At 37.5% G+C, this 15,126-nt stretch overlaps 1 protein-coding gene across 2 annotated transcripts in view; it reads right to left on the bottom strand.

Moving 5' to 3' along the window:
- MYO1E (myosin IE) overlaps positions 1–15,126 on the bottom strand; it is a 177,399-nt gene that overhangs the window by 70,800 nt on the left and 91,473 nt on the right. For both annotated transcript variants that reach the window (XM_039865445.1, XM_039865444.1), the window contains exons 5-6: positions 4,403–4,490; positions 756–845 (exon numbers count right to left, since the gene is read on the bottom strand). In XM_039865445.1, coding sequence (XP_039721379.1) covers positions 756–845; positions 4,403–4,490 — 178 coding nt within the window. The remainder of the gene's footprint in view (positions 1–755; positions 846–4,402; positions 4,491–15,126) is intronic.

Here is a 15,126-nt window from a genome sequence, read left to right as displayed (position 1 = left end):
GGGCAAATATTCACTTCTTTGTAAATGTGGCTTTTTGTCAAGGGGAATATATCCATTTTCATCTTTGCCAGGCTTCTAAGTCTCAGGAGACACTCAGACAGAAGAATGTTTCATGGGCATTCACGGTAATGCATTTGGCTGACATTTTCATTACCTTGGGTCAGGAGGCCATCTGTCGGGTTTAATCCAATCACTTTTGGGTGTTATTATGTGACATGAATATACATAAGACAAATACAGTGAGCTATGAGGGGTGGGGGAGGCAGCTGGCTCACTGTGGCTGATAGAGAAGAGAAAGGTTCTCTCTAAGGTGCCAGATCAAAGTGTCTGTTCCTTCAGTGTCCACACACCCAGTGCTGTGTAGCAAAAGCAAAGCAAGAACGCCTACGATGTAGTCTTGTCATTTCTTTGCCTGGGAAAAAAGGTCTTTTCTCCAGGGCACAAAACAAACTCCTCCTGCACTAAGGCTGACACTTTTATCCATTTTTATTTTCCTTAGCAAAGAAACTCAAGTTGAGGACTGTTTTCAAAAATTATCTCATGTATATATCCCGGAGTTCAAGAATAACTTCAATCAAAGGGCAAATGGAAGCCTGACAGCAAGCACATCGCTAGGGAAAATGAAGAAAAGGTTGAAAAGGCTGCCTCCTGATGGTATGTGAAAATCCCTCATTTCCTTGAGGATATCAGATTTAATTCAGGAATATCAACATCATAAATCAGGTGACATTTTCAGAAATGGAGACGAGACTTACAAATCTGCTGGAATTGTTGTTACGGACAGTTTTGGCGTTCCCGAAGGCCTCCAGCAGTGGGTTGGACTGCAGGATTATTTCCTTGACGTGCTGTCAAAGCAAATAGACCAGAGGTTAGGAAGGTGCAAACACCTACCACAGGATGGAAAGCCAAACTTTTCCTAAGGATCTAGTTTCTGAATTCAGAAAGGTGAAAGGCCTTGAATCCATATGTCCCTGGGGTATCTGGAGGATTTATTCTCTGTTCTTGGAAGACCTGAACCTGTCTGTGAGTTTGTGTCTTCCAACTCCCTTGACTTAATCCAGAATTCCCTAGAGCCAGGGCGTCACCAGAAAATCAAGGATCTACAACCATTTTTGGACTGGGTATCCATACTAGATGCTGTAGCTTTGGGCTGCTCTCTCTGGTGTGCCAAGAGTCACAACGGGAAGGAAAGTGAAGCATGAAAGGATATCTCTTTGATGTTCTGATCAGAATGTTCACTATCACTACCGCTTCTCTACTATCCCCACCTCCACCCTCTTCAATGCAAGTGACAGGTACCTGAAGGGAAATTAAACAGTTTCTAATCCTCAAACAAGGTTGTGGACACAGAGGCTTGTGCTTCCCAAACGTTAATATGCATGGATCCCCTTGAGATCTTGTTAAAATGCAGATGAGGATTCAGTAGGTGGGCAGCAGGGTCCGAGCGCCTGCACTCCTAACTAGCTCCCTGGTGCTGCTGGTTTTGCCGGCATGGAGCCACATTTTGAGCAGCAAGGGCCAATACTGGATTGTACGGAACAATTCCTGGCTTACTGGAGGAGAGGAATTTGGTTTTCAAACACCTTAGTTCTGTGCCAGACTGAAAAGTGTAGAAAACACCCCATGGGCAAGATAGCTCAATAGATAGGAGTTGATTTTGGAGAGGTCTTTAAAAAAGTGAGTCATTCCTTGTACTTCTAATTATTCACATGCTATGGTTAAACATGTTCCAGAAATAACAAGTCTTTGGTTTGTGCTCTGTAGCTACTGACTAATTTCCAGCCAAAAGCTCTGTATCGTTGTCCTCATAGGAAAACAGGAAGAGAAAAATCAACATTAAACGTCTACAGTCTGACCACTAAGTCATGGTCTGTAGCAAATAGGACTAGATTAAGGCACTAACGACTAATTGCCTATGTAACAGCCAAAGTGCCCCTTTGGTGCCCTCCTGAACATTCATAAGAAGGAGAACTGGAACTCCATCAACTGGGGACAACGTCGTTAGCGATGGCACCAAAGGCAAATAAATTCTGGGTGCTCCCTCCATGGAGTTATTTTAATGCTTGGAAACATTACTTCCAAGCCACCTACTCTCCTTTAAAAACTCATGGGTTCATATAAACTTTGTTTTTGTAAAATAAATTTTGACTTTGTGGATCTTCACTAATCCTTTAATCTGTTGTTTGCTGGTCAGACATGCCCACACCGCTCAGCTTCTCATAGGAATAGAATAAAAGAAAGGCTCTTCCTTGTTTCTTGCCTCCTTTAATTATTAACTTGTTAACTGAGAATCTTTCTGCATGTATCTCTCCATTCATCTATCTAGCCATTCATCCATTCACTATCAAGATGTCCAACAGAATTTTGCGGTAAGCATACTGGAGAAAAGAGAAAGAGCAAACTAAGGTAAAAACAGCCTACCCACGGAAAGCACCCTGAATCCCTGTCTCCTTATCTGTCTTCTAGGGATAGGATGTTGATTACATGAATTAAGTGGGCTGCACCACACCAGTCTAGGATCTTGAGCTGCACTCATTGTCCAATATGGAAGCCTTGAGCCACATGTGATTTTGAGTTGCAAATTGGCTAGTCCTAATTGAGATGTGCTGTAAGGGTAAAACACACACTGGATTTCAAAGGTTTACTACTAGAAAGAATGGAAAAATATCTCATTAATTTTTTTTATATTGCTTATATCCTGAAATGATAATGTTTTGGATATGTTGGGGTAAATAAAATGTATTTTTAAAATTAACTTCATGGACCTCTTATTTTTTTAATGTGGCTACTTGCAAATTTTTAATTATGTTATGTGACATGTACATCTTTCTACTGGACAGTGCTGCTCTAGATCATCCTTTTGTTCAGCATATATGATTATGTACAGTACATACTATTCGATAATGATAATAAATAACTATATTGTTGGTTTACTATTTACCATACTATACTTTTTGTCGCTATTTTAGTGTACTCTTTATACTTATATATAAAAAAAGTTTACTGTAAAGTACGCTGTGTTGCACTGGCAGCAGCCTCATACTGCTTGTGTTTACTGCATCTCGATTGCATTGTTTTCTCTGATGCTTGATTTAATCTGCTGTTTTGTACAATAACATGTTGTACAGGCTTGTAGCCTAGGAGCAATAGGCCTAATGGCACATTTCTCAGAAAGCATCCTAGTTGTTAAGCAGCACATGATTATAAAGTCAGATAAAGCTGTGTCTACCCCACTTTTCACTCCCTCTTGAATGTGGCGCTCCTCTGCCCATATTGTATTCCCTTCCTTTTCTTTTCATCTCTCCAGCATTCTCTGGACCTTCTCCTTTTCCTAATGTTTATTCTCTAACCTTCCTTTCTTCCTTTCTGTTTTCTCTCTCTCTCTTACATTTAAAAATTTTTGTAAATGTCTTGAATTGGAACTTTATTCACATAATTCACATAATTCAAACATAAAAGATTTGGAAGTGTATACAGGGAGAGTATGCCCTTCCCCCAGTCTCCCAGTTTCTCTCCCTGAAAAGAATCATTATCAGTTCTTTATATATCTTTCTAGAGAAATGTTATACATACCCCCAAAAATATCGATATATGTTCTCTTTTTTTCCCTCAAAGGGCAGCACATTATACAAAACATTCTGAAGCTTGCTTTCTGAATTCATGATATATCTTGGAGATCATTCCTTATTAGAACATGAAGCTTCATTTTTTATGGCTGTCTAATATTCAATTCTATTATTAACCATAAATTATTTCACCAGCTGCCGATTAATAAAAATGTTTCCAGTCTTTTACATTACCAAAAAGTGTCACAGCAAATAACTTTATACAAGTATCATTCTGCATACATTTCAGCACATCTGAAGGATACGTTCTCTTAAGCAGAACTGACGAGTCTATGCTTGCAGAGTTGATACATTTTGCTGAAATGTCCTCCAGAAAAGTATACTAGTTCATACTTCTTTCAGGAACATATGAGGACTGTGTCCCTATTTTTTACCAACAGAATGTTAGTAAAAAAAACTCTGCGAGACTTTTGCCATTCTGACAGTTAAGAAATAGTTTTTCAATGTAGTTTTGATTTACACTTCTCTCATTATCATGAAGGTGAGCAAATTTTCATGTTTTATGAGTCATTTACATTTCCTTTTCTATGTGTTTTCTTTCATGTTCTTCGTGGTTATTATCTTTTTAGATTTTTAATCTTTTATTGATTTGTAGGAGCTCATTCTATACTAGGCATCTCCCTCTCATACCATGCTATTTCTTTGCAGGTTTCAAGTTTCTTAGTTATAGAACCAGTCCCTTTTCTGCGGAAGAAAAATTCTTTCTGAAACAGCAAATAAAGCCTCTTATATTTCACAAAGGACAGGGTCCCAAATGGGCCATATCACAAACTCACCTGGACTTTGGGGCCTCCTCCAGACACTCTGGAGATGTAACTCATAATATATTTGGCAGCCACCGTCTTTCCAGCACCACTTTCACCACTATGGAAAGAAAGATAAAAATATCCACCCATGAAGTAGATTACAACCAGCTCCTTCCTCTGGAAAAAAACAAAAAATCAAAAAACAAAACAAAAAAAAAACAAAAGAAAAAGAAAACAAACAGAAAGGAATTTAGTAAAAAATGCACAACACTGATTGAGAAAGGCAAACCATGGCAGGATCAGGTGACCTCTGTGACTTGCATGAGTAATACTGACATGGCGGGTGGTCTAGGGTCTTGATAATCATCATTGTGTTTGGGATAGACGATTAAGCATTCTAAGTGCCCGATAGCAGCAGACATACTGAGGGACATTATAGAATATCAGAAGGATGGAATATTGTACAAAAATTGCAAATGACATGAAGACTGTAAACAAAGAAGAAAAACATATGAAGTAATGTTAAGTGAAATAAATCTAATCAACTTATATATAAAACGTGGTTGCAAAAATGTAAAGGAAAAAAGTACATAAGAAAAGAAAACGAGAACTAACACAAAATATTAGCACAGGTTTTGGTAAACGAAGAGATACCATGAGAGATTTGTTTCAGTTCACTGTTTACCAAATATTTAGTAACACACACTTGACTTCTGCAATGAAAAAAAGAAAAAGAAAAAGTAGGCACTCTCAGGTTTCAACCCATGTGCCTTGAACTGATGCAAACAACTTTAAAATTAAAGCTCTAAAATTAATGATGAGGTAATATTAATCATATCCTGAAATAACAAGACTACCTTCCGTTTAGTGGCCTTACCACAGGGGGAAACCTTTTTGTTAACATAGTCTGCTCTTCAAAATACCCACACTTCCCTCAAAATCCCCGTGAATTGATGATGACCTCAATTCAAAACACTCAATTCAAAACTTGCTTAAGTCAGTCAGATTTCTCATCTCTTTACTGGTTGCCTTGTGTTACCATGGTAGGATCAATTAATGGAATTCATATCATGTAAAATAATGGTGGAATTTATTATCAGACAACATTTTTGTTTGTGTTTGGTGATCAAGAATTTTAGAGCAAGTGTTCTAATTAACACTAAACCTAAGAACTGTTATCAATTGCTTAGTTACTCAAGACAAGTGGAAATATTTGCTTAGGGTACAACCTAATCAGATGACCCCACTTCCAACAGAAAACTGAAATATATTTTGGAAAATTTTAATATTTCAAAACAAAACAAATAAAGGAGAAAAGTAGCCATCATAGCAAAACTCAGAACTTTGTTTAACTTCACCCTGAACTATGACATTATATGTTTAATTAGAGACATTATGGGGAAGAATGGGGAAATCATATTCTCTGAGGATCTCAAAAATCTGAATCCATCTGTGCAGCACATTCAATGTCCTAGGACTCAACTCCGGGCTTCTGGGTCACATGAATAAGGAAACCAAACTGAAATTTCATAAGAAAGATATGGTGGCAAGTAGAAAATCAGTGAGTCTGGAATGATATTTCACACCATTTACAAAGTACATCCTAACTTATAGGCACAAATGGGTAAAGTAAATATTTCAGCTCCATGAGGAAATTAACTTTTCAAATGGCCCATAAAATCAGATGATTTATACACTAGATCCAGAGTCAAACATGCACTCTTGCTCCTTTGAAGCACAGGTTTTGTCAACAATGAAAATTCATTCTTTAATTTGGTAAATAATGTGAACACTAAAGAATATTGGAAGGTCCAAGAGTACAACAGTACAATCATCCAACATAATATTACACAGATATTTAAAATAATTAGAAAACTATGTGGCAACATGGGAAGAAGACAATATATCTATAAGATAATTACAACTATGTAAAAACAATGTACACCCAAGAATGGAAATGCAACAAGGCAAAAAAAAAAATTCTGACTTTTTTGGGCTGGTATTTGGATGACTCTTTTGATGTGATTTCTCTTAATGCTTATATTTTTGAGACGGGTAAATTCTGATATATTTTGGATTTTTAAAAACAATACTTCTTGAAAAAGTGGGATCACATCACAATGATAATCAACAAGGATCAATTTCTTTAATTATCCAACTTCCTATATCATGATGAATAAACATATTTTCATATTTAGAATTCCTTGTAGCAAACTGAGTATGAAAGAGAGAAGGAAAAAGTAACAAATTCTATTAGAATTACGAAATAAAAGTACAGTGATTCCCCCACTGTATCTTTGGCTAATGGTGTAATCAAACATAAAAGATTCCGTCTCTTTGTTGAAAGCAAAAGAAAATAATAATAATGGAAAATAACTCATTTCATATATTAAAATAAGTATGCTATATGTTCCTATAATAGGACATCTATATTCTCAGTAATTATGGTATTTTTCAGAAGATTTAAAATAATTAGTTCTCTCTGAACAGTGATCGGAATTTTCATTTCTTGGTTTCAATTTAAAAATAAGTTTTATTGATCAGAGACCGGTAATTTGCCCAGAATATGGTACAATAATGGAATGTTATATAATTACTTGAAGCTTACAGTGTATACAAACATAATTATACTGGCTTTTTCAGGAAGAGAAAATATTGTTTCTTCCCCTAGCCTAAAACTCAAGTTAAAAGAACATGAAAGTATCAGATAAATTATATAGCACACCCAAAATTATTTGCTTTGCATCTCACAGCAGTTACGGCAATTTGCTTGGCTTCTGGTTATAGATAGTCTTTCTTAATTTAATTGCCTCACTTGACTTCTAAATTGGATCAAAAAAACCCAAAAAACAAAAAACCAAACAACTCTAGAAGTGTATGCTCCTTAAATTAGAAAATACCCTCCCCATTGGTCCCTAAATCTAGCAGCTTATTAGAATCTTCAAAGTACTTAAAAAACGCCCATGTTTGGGCCCCTCTTCTGAGCTGCTGAGTCTCAGACTCTAACGACAGGGCCTAGAAACAAGATTTTTAAACAAACTCACATGATCTTATATAGCTGGCTGGGAACCAGCCAAGAAAATTTAAAACAAAGTCAAGACAGACTCCATGGGAAATATGAATTCAAATAGGAAACGATGAAATGTTTCTGTGTGTGTTAGCTATAGAAATGGAAACATATGCTAAAATTTCAAAGAAATGAAAAGAATGTTGTGGCGGGGCGGGAGGGAAGCTATTTACACTGGTATATAACAATTGAACTTAAGGACCATAATCATTTTTCTTAGCCTGAAGGTTATTACTCACCTAAAAATCAATGGTATGTTCAATTTACTTCAACTTATTCTAGCAAATGTAAAAATATTTGGGTCATACTATTTCAGACATATCCTATAGAATAAGTAAAGTCAGCCATTTCTACTGCTGGAAGATTCCTGTCTCCCCCTTTATAGTCTCAAAATATGTCTAATGGTCTTAATCACAGTAGCTGTTGTTCCCTTATAATTGATTAAGTTAATGTGATTGAAATGTTGTTTTTTCAGCTTTATATTTGTTTGCATGTTAGAAAGGATAAAAATTTAAAACAAAAATTTTATGTGCATTTGTTTATTCAACATGCATCGTCTAAGCCCCTCTATGTGCCAAGTTCTAGGTTGGAGGCTGGAATGAGAGGTGGCCCCTGCCCTGGAGGAGCTCACTGCCTCCTGGCAAGGTGAGTGCACAAACACTACACAAATAACAATGTGGAAATGGGGTACCATTGTAGGGACTCCTGGGGGGCATCTATCCCTGATTGGAGTGTGTGTTAGGAAAGGATTCCTAAAGGAAGTCACACTAGTTAAGTCAAGTCATACTAGCTAAGAATCAATAATCAATGAGATAGGTAGTTAGGTGGGGGAGTGGTGTGTGTGTGTGTGTGTGTGTGTGTGAGAGAGAGAGAGAGAGAGAGAGAGAGAGAGAGAGAAAGAGAGAGAGAGAGATTGAGATTCCCATCCAGAATGAATGACCCAAGTCTGGTGATGAGAAATCATCAGGCAGACCCAAGGTACAGAATTTAATGCTGAACTCTTTAAAACTGTAAAGGGCAGAAAACACAGCAAAAGTCTGAGGAACTGTTCCAAAATGAAGGAGTCTGAGGAGACATGATAACTAATATGTATTCCTGGATAGGATCCTAGAGCAAAAAGAAAAGAGACATTTTGAGAATTGGCAAAATGTAAATGGGGTCTACAGGTTGGATTGGAAGAGATGGTCAGTATACAGTTGAAAATGTGAGTCGAAAGCCCAGGAAAAAGTCCAGGATAAAAGTAAAGCAATGTGAGTGATTAACTTGTAAAAGAGAGTTGAAATAGTGAGAGTGAGATACCAAGGAAAAGTGTGATTGAGCACAGGCTGAGCTGGGACCTTGGGGACTGTAGTGCTCACTGTTTGTTCCCACTCCAGCACTACTCCCTACCTTCCTCCTTCCTGCAATATCCTGATTTGGTTCTGGTACCTGTCATGGCACATGAGGCATAAGGGAAGCTGGCCCTATTTGCAGCAAAGATCATCTGCATCTGACCCCCTCACTGATAAACTTGCCCAATTAGACTGAAAGGAAAGGACTCATGGGAGAGGTTTCTCTCTCCCCTGGGAAGCGAGTAAGGAAGATCATTACTTTCTGATTGCCACTGGTAGCCATCTGGAACTGCCAAGGGGAACCAATCTTAGATGTGTGGATGACGAAGCAGAGAAGTAGAAAGAACCGGGGTCCTTGATGACATCATGACACCACTGAGTCAACGTGCTCCTGGAGTCTGCACAATCTCTGTATGCTTCTTATTTTCTAAGCCAGTTTGAATTAGACTTACAGTTACTGGCAGCTCAAAACATGTTAATGAAATGGAGACCACTGACATTTCAGGAGCATGCTGAAGAAAAAGATTCCCACAGAGAACATAAGGGAAAGGTTAGAGAGGCACAAGAAAGAGTACAGAGGTGGCATCATGAAGCCGAGGGAGTTGGGGTCAGCTGTGTCAACATGGTGGAGAGATCAAGAAGACAGTGACATTCTGAAAAGTCCCACTGTGAACTATTCTCTTAGACTCTACTTTTTGATACAGGGACATAGTAGGATTGAACTTGACCTTTTTTTTCAAAAGGTATAACCCAAGAATAAAAAATACAAGGGTAGTTTTAACAAAATAATCTTTTCTAATTTTAGAGTTATAAAAGATGAACATATTAGTTACTAGAAAATAGTCCAAAAGGTGAAAAATAACATCACTTCCAAAGGAGACTGGTGGTTGCTATGGATGAGAGGGTGTGTGGGAGGAAGGTGAAATGGGTAAAAGAGGTCAAAAGAGACATATTTCCAGTTCTAAGATAAATAAGTCATGGGGATATAATATATGTGACTATAGTTAATAATACTGTATTGCAGATTAGGAAGTTGCTAAGAGAATAGATCTCATAAGTTCTCATCACAAGAAAAAAGATTTTATAACTTTGTCTGGTGATGGATGTTAACTAAGCTTATTGATGTGATTACTTCGTAATCTATGGAAATATCAAATCACCTTGTACACCCGAAACTAATATGTCAATTATTACCTCAATAAAAAGGTACTAAAATATTCTGGATGTAATAATTATAGCATGTATCCATTGAGTGTTGAATGCATGTCAGAGACTTGTGAAGGCTTTAAATATATCGGTCATTTGGTCTAAATAATAGCCCTGTGAGGTAGGTACTATTCTTATCCGCATTCTTTGATGAGAAATTCTAAGCAAGTTGCTCAGGGACACATAGCTAGTGAGTGGCATTGCTAGGAAAGGACTTGAGAGAGTCTGACTCAAGAGCCTGACTGTACTGCTTCAGATGAGGGTATATATTTAAAATCTGCATATGGGTTAGATAGTCAATTAAAATCAACAATATTTCTCAAAGTAACTCTATAAATAGCACAGTTTCTAGTATGAAATTTGTAACCACTCCTGAATTTTCACTGATACACAGTCCTTTAAGTAAGGCTCCTGACAAAAACATTTATAACCTCACACACAGTTGGGGCAAACAAATAATAGCTTGCACCATGGTGATCACAAGACAAGATGTGATCAAGAATGAGAAACACAGCAAAGAAGGTTCTGGACAGCCTTCTCCAAAGACTCAATTCACACACTCCCTTCCTGGCAGGCTTACTGGATCTGGGAAAGAAATAAGTCTGAGGTGAAAGCATCTCTGTTGCCTGAGAGAAAGGGATGATCTGTCAAGACCTCAGAATGATACTGAAAAATAAATCCTCAAGTACATGCAATGGCTAAATGTACAAAATACAAAATCAAAGAGTCATGCCAAACTACTGAGCAAATGATAAAAATTCAGTCTTTAACATAACAAGGAAAGTGTGAATAAGACCAAGAGTTGTTATTTCTTCCCAATTAGTATTCTCCAGCAAACAAACTTTTCTTCTATAGACTGCCAAGAACATGGCCCCATGGCACCACTCATCTTGGCCCAGTCTGACGCAGTAGGAGGGTCCTGGTGTTTAGTCTAGAGGCCAAGTTTAAGCCCTAGCTTAGCTACTTATTAGCTCTGAAATTTATTTTAATGTTACTAGCAGATATTTTACATAGCACCTCAACAATTTAAAAAGATTGTATGTGTATTTCATTATACAGCTTTCCTTATATTCCTTTAAGGTATTAATCCTCATTTTGTAGATGAAGTGACTGAGGCTTACAGAGGTCGCACGCTTTAGACAGAACAGAATAAAGAGTCCACCCTGTGACTCGACCCCAGAGATCTTCCCACTACACAACATGACTGTGGGTGGTAACAATTGTTAACCAGATAACCTGACACCTGCTGGCTCAAAGCAGCCGAGAAAAGTGGAAAGAGTTTAATAGTGGAGCCAGGAAACCCTAGCTTGGAGCATGGCTTCACCATATTTCAAATGCAAGATGTTTAACGTTTCATATCTAAGACTCAGTTTCATGATCTGCAAAAAGGGGGAGTAGTAATACCTAGATGCCAGGTTGTTAATGAGATATAAGTAAAAGATGCTGAGACACAAAGCAACCACCCCAAAAGGTCCACTATTACGATTATGTATAATATATTAATAAGCTAATGAGTCAACTGTCCTGAGTAACACTCCGACTGATAAAAACAAAACAAAACAAAACAAAACAAAAACAAAAACAAAAACCCTGCAGCGATCGCACAGGCTAAAAGGTAAGATTTGTAGTGAGCTTGGTGAGAAAGGGTAGATTTGAGCCCCTGCTGTACAAACCCAGAGCCAGAGGGCAGTCCTCATACAGACCCAAGAGTCAGGAGTATGAACTGACAGGGCCTCCCAGAGCAAGGACAGAGGGACAGGGAGGCTCAAAGGCCAATGCTGATGGGATAAACAAGAAATTGGGTGGACCAACAGAAACAGAAGAGTTCCGATACTAATAATAAAAGGTTCCTGAAATACATCAAAGACAGGAAGACAGCATGAGAATCCGTGAGACACTTGTCAGTGCCTAGGTAGAGATGAAACATAAGCCAAATATTAGAGGTACTCTAACTTTTAAAATCTTTTAATTTTAATCTTTACTACTGCAAATTTAAAGATTCCAAATCCAAAATATCTTTTGAAGCAGATAGGTCACAAAACTTAGATCCAATAGTAAATTATCTTTTTCTATACCCAAATTTTCATATTCAATGAGTCACCAAATCTTTTTGATGTACTTTCAAAATATCTCAAGTCTTTATTTATTCTTTATGAAATATTTATTCAGCTCTTATTCAGCACAGATACAACCTATAAGACTTTGCAAACTGGTGTTGGACACATTAAAGACAGAATGCCCTACCCTCCAGAAAACAATTGCTTCAGAATATTTCAAGCAAAAAAAATTAGAAACTGCATTAAACGTGATATTTTCATATTGACGTTACATTTTTAACAGGCTAGGACAGCAGGAGCTGATGCGGGACAAAAGTGATAGCAATTCACATTTGATGGTAGCAATAAAATTGCCATGTAAATATTCTCTAAGGCCCTGAAAGTCTCCATAGAGGTCAGTTGGCAAGGGCTTCAAAATCGCCTTTGGCCACACTGCCAAGATCTCGTCTGGTGATACAGACATGGTAGAGAATTTGAGAAAAACTTTCTAGTTCTGATTCCCCTCTACTACACCATGATTACTTTATTAAATAGATGTGCATAGATCTCTCTGATAAATCCAATGATATCAAATATGTAATTTTAAAACACAAATCCAAACTCTGGATTTGAGAGCACAGAGGTATGGGTTGCTCATTTACTGGGTTCACAGGTGTCTGTCTACCTGTCTTCCAGTTCTCTTCACTGTCAATGATACAAATGCAGCTATAGCTGTTGTGTTTCTCTGCTGGCACTGCCCAGAGTCTACATTCACTTCCTACTCTATTCCTTCACATGTTTATTGAATGTCACACATCCATTTCCTCGTTGCCTTTCCATCTCAGATCGGGCCCTCATCTCCTCACTCGATTTCTGTATTTTCTCAAGATCCCATCTCTTTCCCATCTATAGACTTATCTTTGTGAAACAACATTTTTTGTAGTATCACGTCCCTCTCAGAGACCCCACAAGTCCTCACCAAGGCCTGCAGGCTTACCTGTAGATCATCTAGCCTGTGTTTCAAGGAGGTACCTGTAACCCAATCAACCTTATTTCCCCAAATCGACTTTCCTGCACTAGTGCACAAATACTACGTGGCTGTAATATAGAAACAGAAGTGAAAGACCCAGTTTAGTCTCTTGAGTAATTGACAAGGACCACTTATCAATGGAAATCTGCTTTAGCGATCACACTGATACCCTCATTTTCCCCGTCACACAGTGTGGGTTACAGAGGCCATCCAGCCATTCATGCTTTCTTCATCTCATACATCTTACATAGGAAACTCAGATCAAGTCTCAACACCTCCATGATACCTTTGTTGACTATTTCAGTCCAAACTGATCGCCCCTTTTTCTAAATGCAAATAGCACTTACAGCTTATTTCAAGTATTTCAGCTTTAAAATTGTCATTAAACACTTATTGTGTATAACAGAAACCAAGAAGCCTAACACCAATTTCCAGTCATCAAAGATCAAAAAACTACTTAGAATGAGCACATGTAAATTAAATTTATGGGTGTACATACACATATATGTATGTATGTGTATATATGTTATGTTATGTTATACATGTATGTATGTATGTATGTAGGTAGGTAGGTAGGTATACATATACATACATATGAGGCAGGTGGTGAAAATGAGGAGTACATGAGGTGCTACTGAAATTCTGAAGATGGAGACCACTGGGTTGAGGTTGATGAGAAAGGCTTGGGTAGGAGGAATAACTCCAGACAGGGGGACCAACCTGGGCAAAAACTTGGAGATAGAAATGAACATGACTCATTTGAGGGAAAAGAGTAGAGCAATTTGGTTAGAAAATAAAGTTGAAGGTGTCCTAAGCTAGGGACTTTGGACGTTACTGGGCAATGGAGAGCCACGGAGATATTTTATCTAAGCAGGACAACGATATAATAGTTAAGGAATATTCATTTGACAGCTGTGTTTGAATGAGAAAGTTGGTGGAGGAATAAATTTTGGGGTAACATAAAAAGAACCATTATGAACTTGTGAAATCTGAGATGCTGGCATGTCACCTAAATGGAGTTATCACAGTGATACTGGTGCTAAAGTAGGAGGTGGCAAACTTCCTGTAAAGGCCCAGATGTGAGTTGTCACTACAGCTCAACTATGCAAATGTAGCACAGCCAAAGATAATATGGAAACAAATGGTGTAGCTTTGTTCCAATAAAACTTTACCGATCAAAATAGGCAATGGGCCATAGTTTGTGACTCCGCCTCCCCACCCAGGTTAGAGGAAAGGCCTTTGCTGGAGTACAGGCTTTCTCAATCCTCACCAATGGACTTTTCTGATTTTTCACGTAATAAGATAGTGTAATGCTCATTTGACAAAGAATGATCTCTTGTTGAGAAGAACTCAAATAATTTAAACATGTCTCCTTATAAATTTGTCAAAAGAATATATATAAACTTTTCGAGATAGTTTTTTAAACAGATATTAATCTTTACTATCAAGAGCTTTTTTAAATTTGGAAAAAAATAACTATCTCCTAAAAGCTTATTTAATCAGAATTTTATTATTTCATATAGTTCAACTTTATAATACACTGATACTTTATTTTTATGTGCCAAATATGCATAATTTTATATACCACATGAAGATCTCTTCAATAAATGCACACATTTATAACTACATGGCTTGCAAGGAACATGCTGGGGGGTGAAAAGCAGGAATATCTGTAAATCTGCTGGCTTCCTCAACTGATGAGGGCTTTAGGGACAGAATGCACCAAATGCATGCGTCAAAACACATCCATAATTCTTTCACACATATCAAGGGATAACGAGTAAAGCAAGATAAAGAAATGGCCCAGGTATGACCATCTAGTGTATAAGTGCATCTTTACTTCTAGGTAAGAAATCAAGATTAATGTATCAACAAGTCATGTTCTTTCATTAAGTCCAACTATGTGTCAATTGTCCTCCAACTGATGACAAGCACAATCATCAGCCTTCTCAGTTGCAGAGAGTATGATGGCCAACAACATATAAGGGATTACATTTAAGAAAAAACCTGTGTTTTAGTGGAAGACTTTTACCCTAGCAGCTTACATCCAAGATAACTAATCTTGCCGAATGTCTTGACCTTGT

This window comes from Pteropus medius, unplaced genomic scaffold (genome assembly GCF_902729225.1).
Source record: "Pteropus medius unplaced genomic scaffold, Ma_sr-lr_union100, whole genome shotgun sequence".
NCBI classification, from domain to species: domain Eukaryota; kingdom Metazoa; phylum Chordata; class Mammalia; order Chiroptera; family Pteropodidae; genus Pteropus; species Pteropus medius.
The sequence above is the reverse complement of the archived record's forward strand: the minus strand, read 5'-3'. Positions and strand labels throughout refer to the sequence as shown.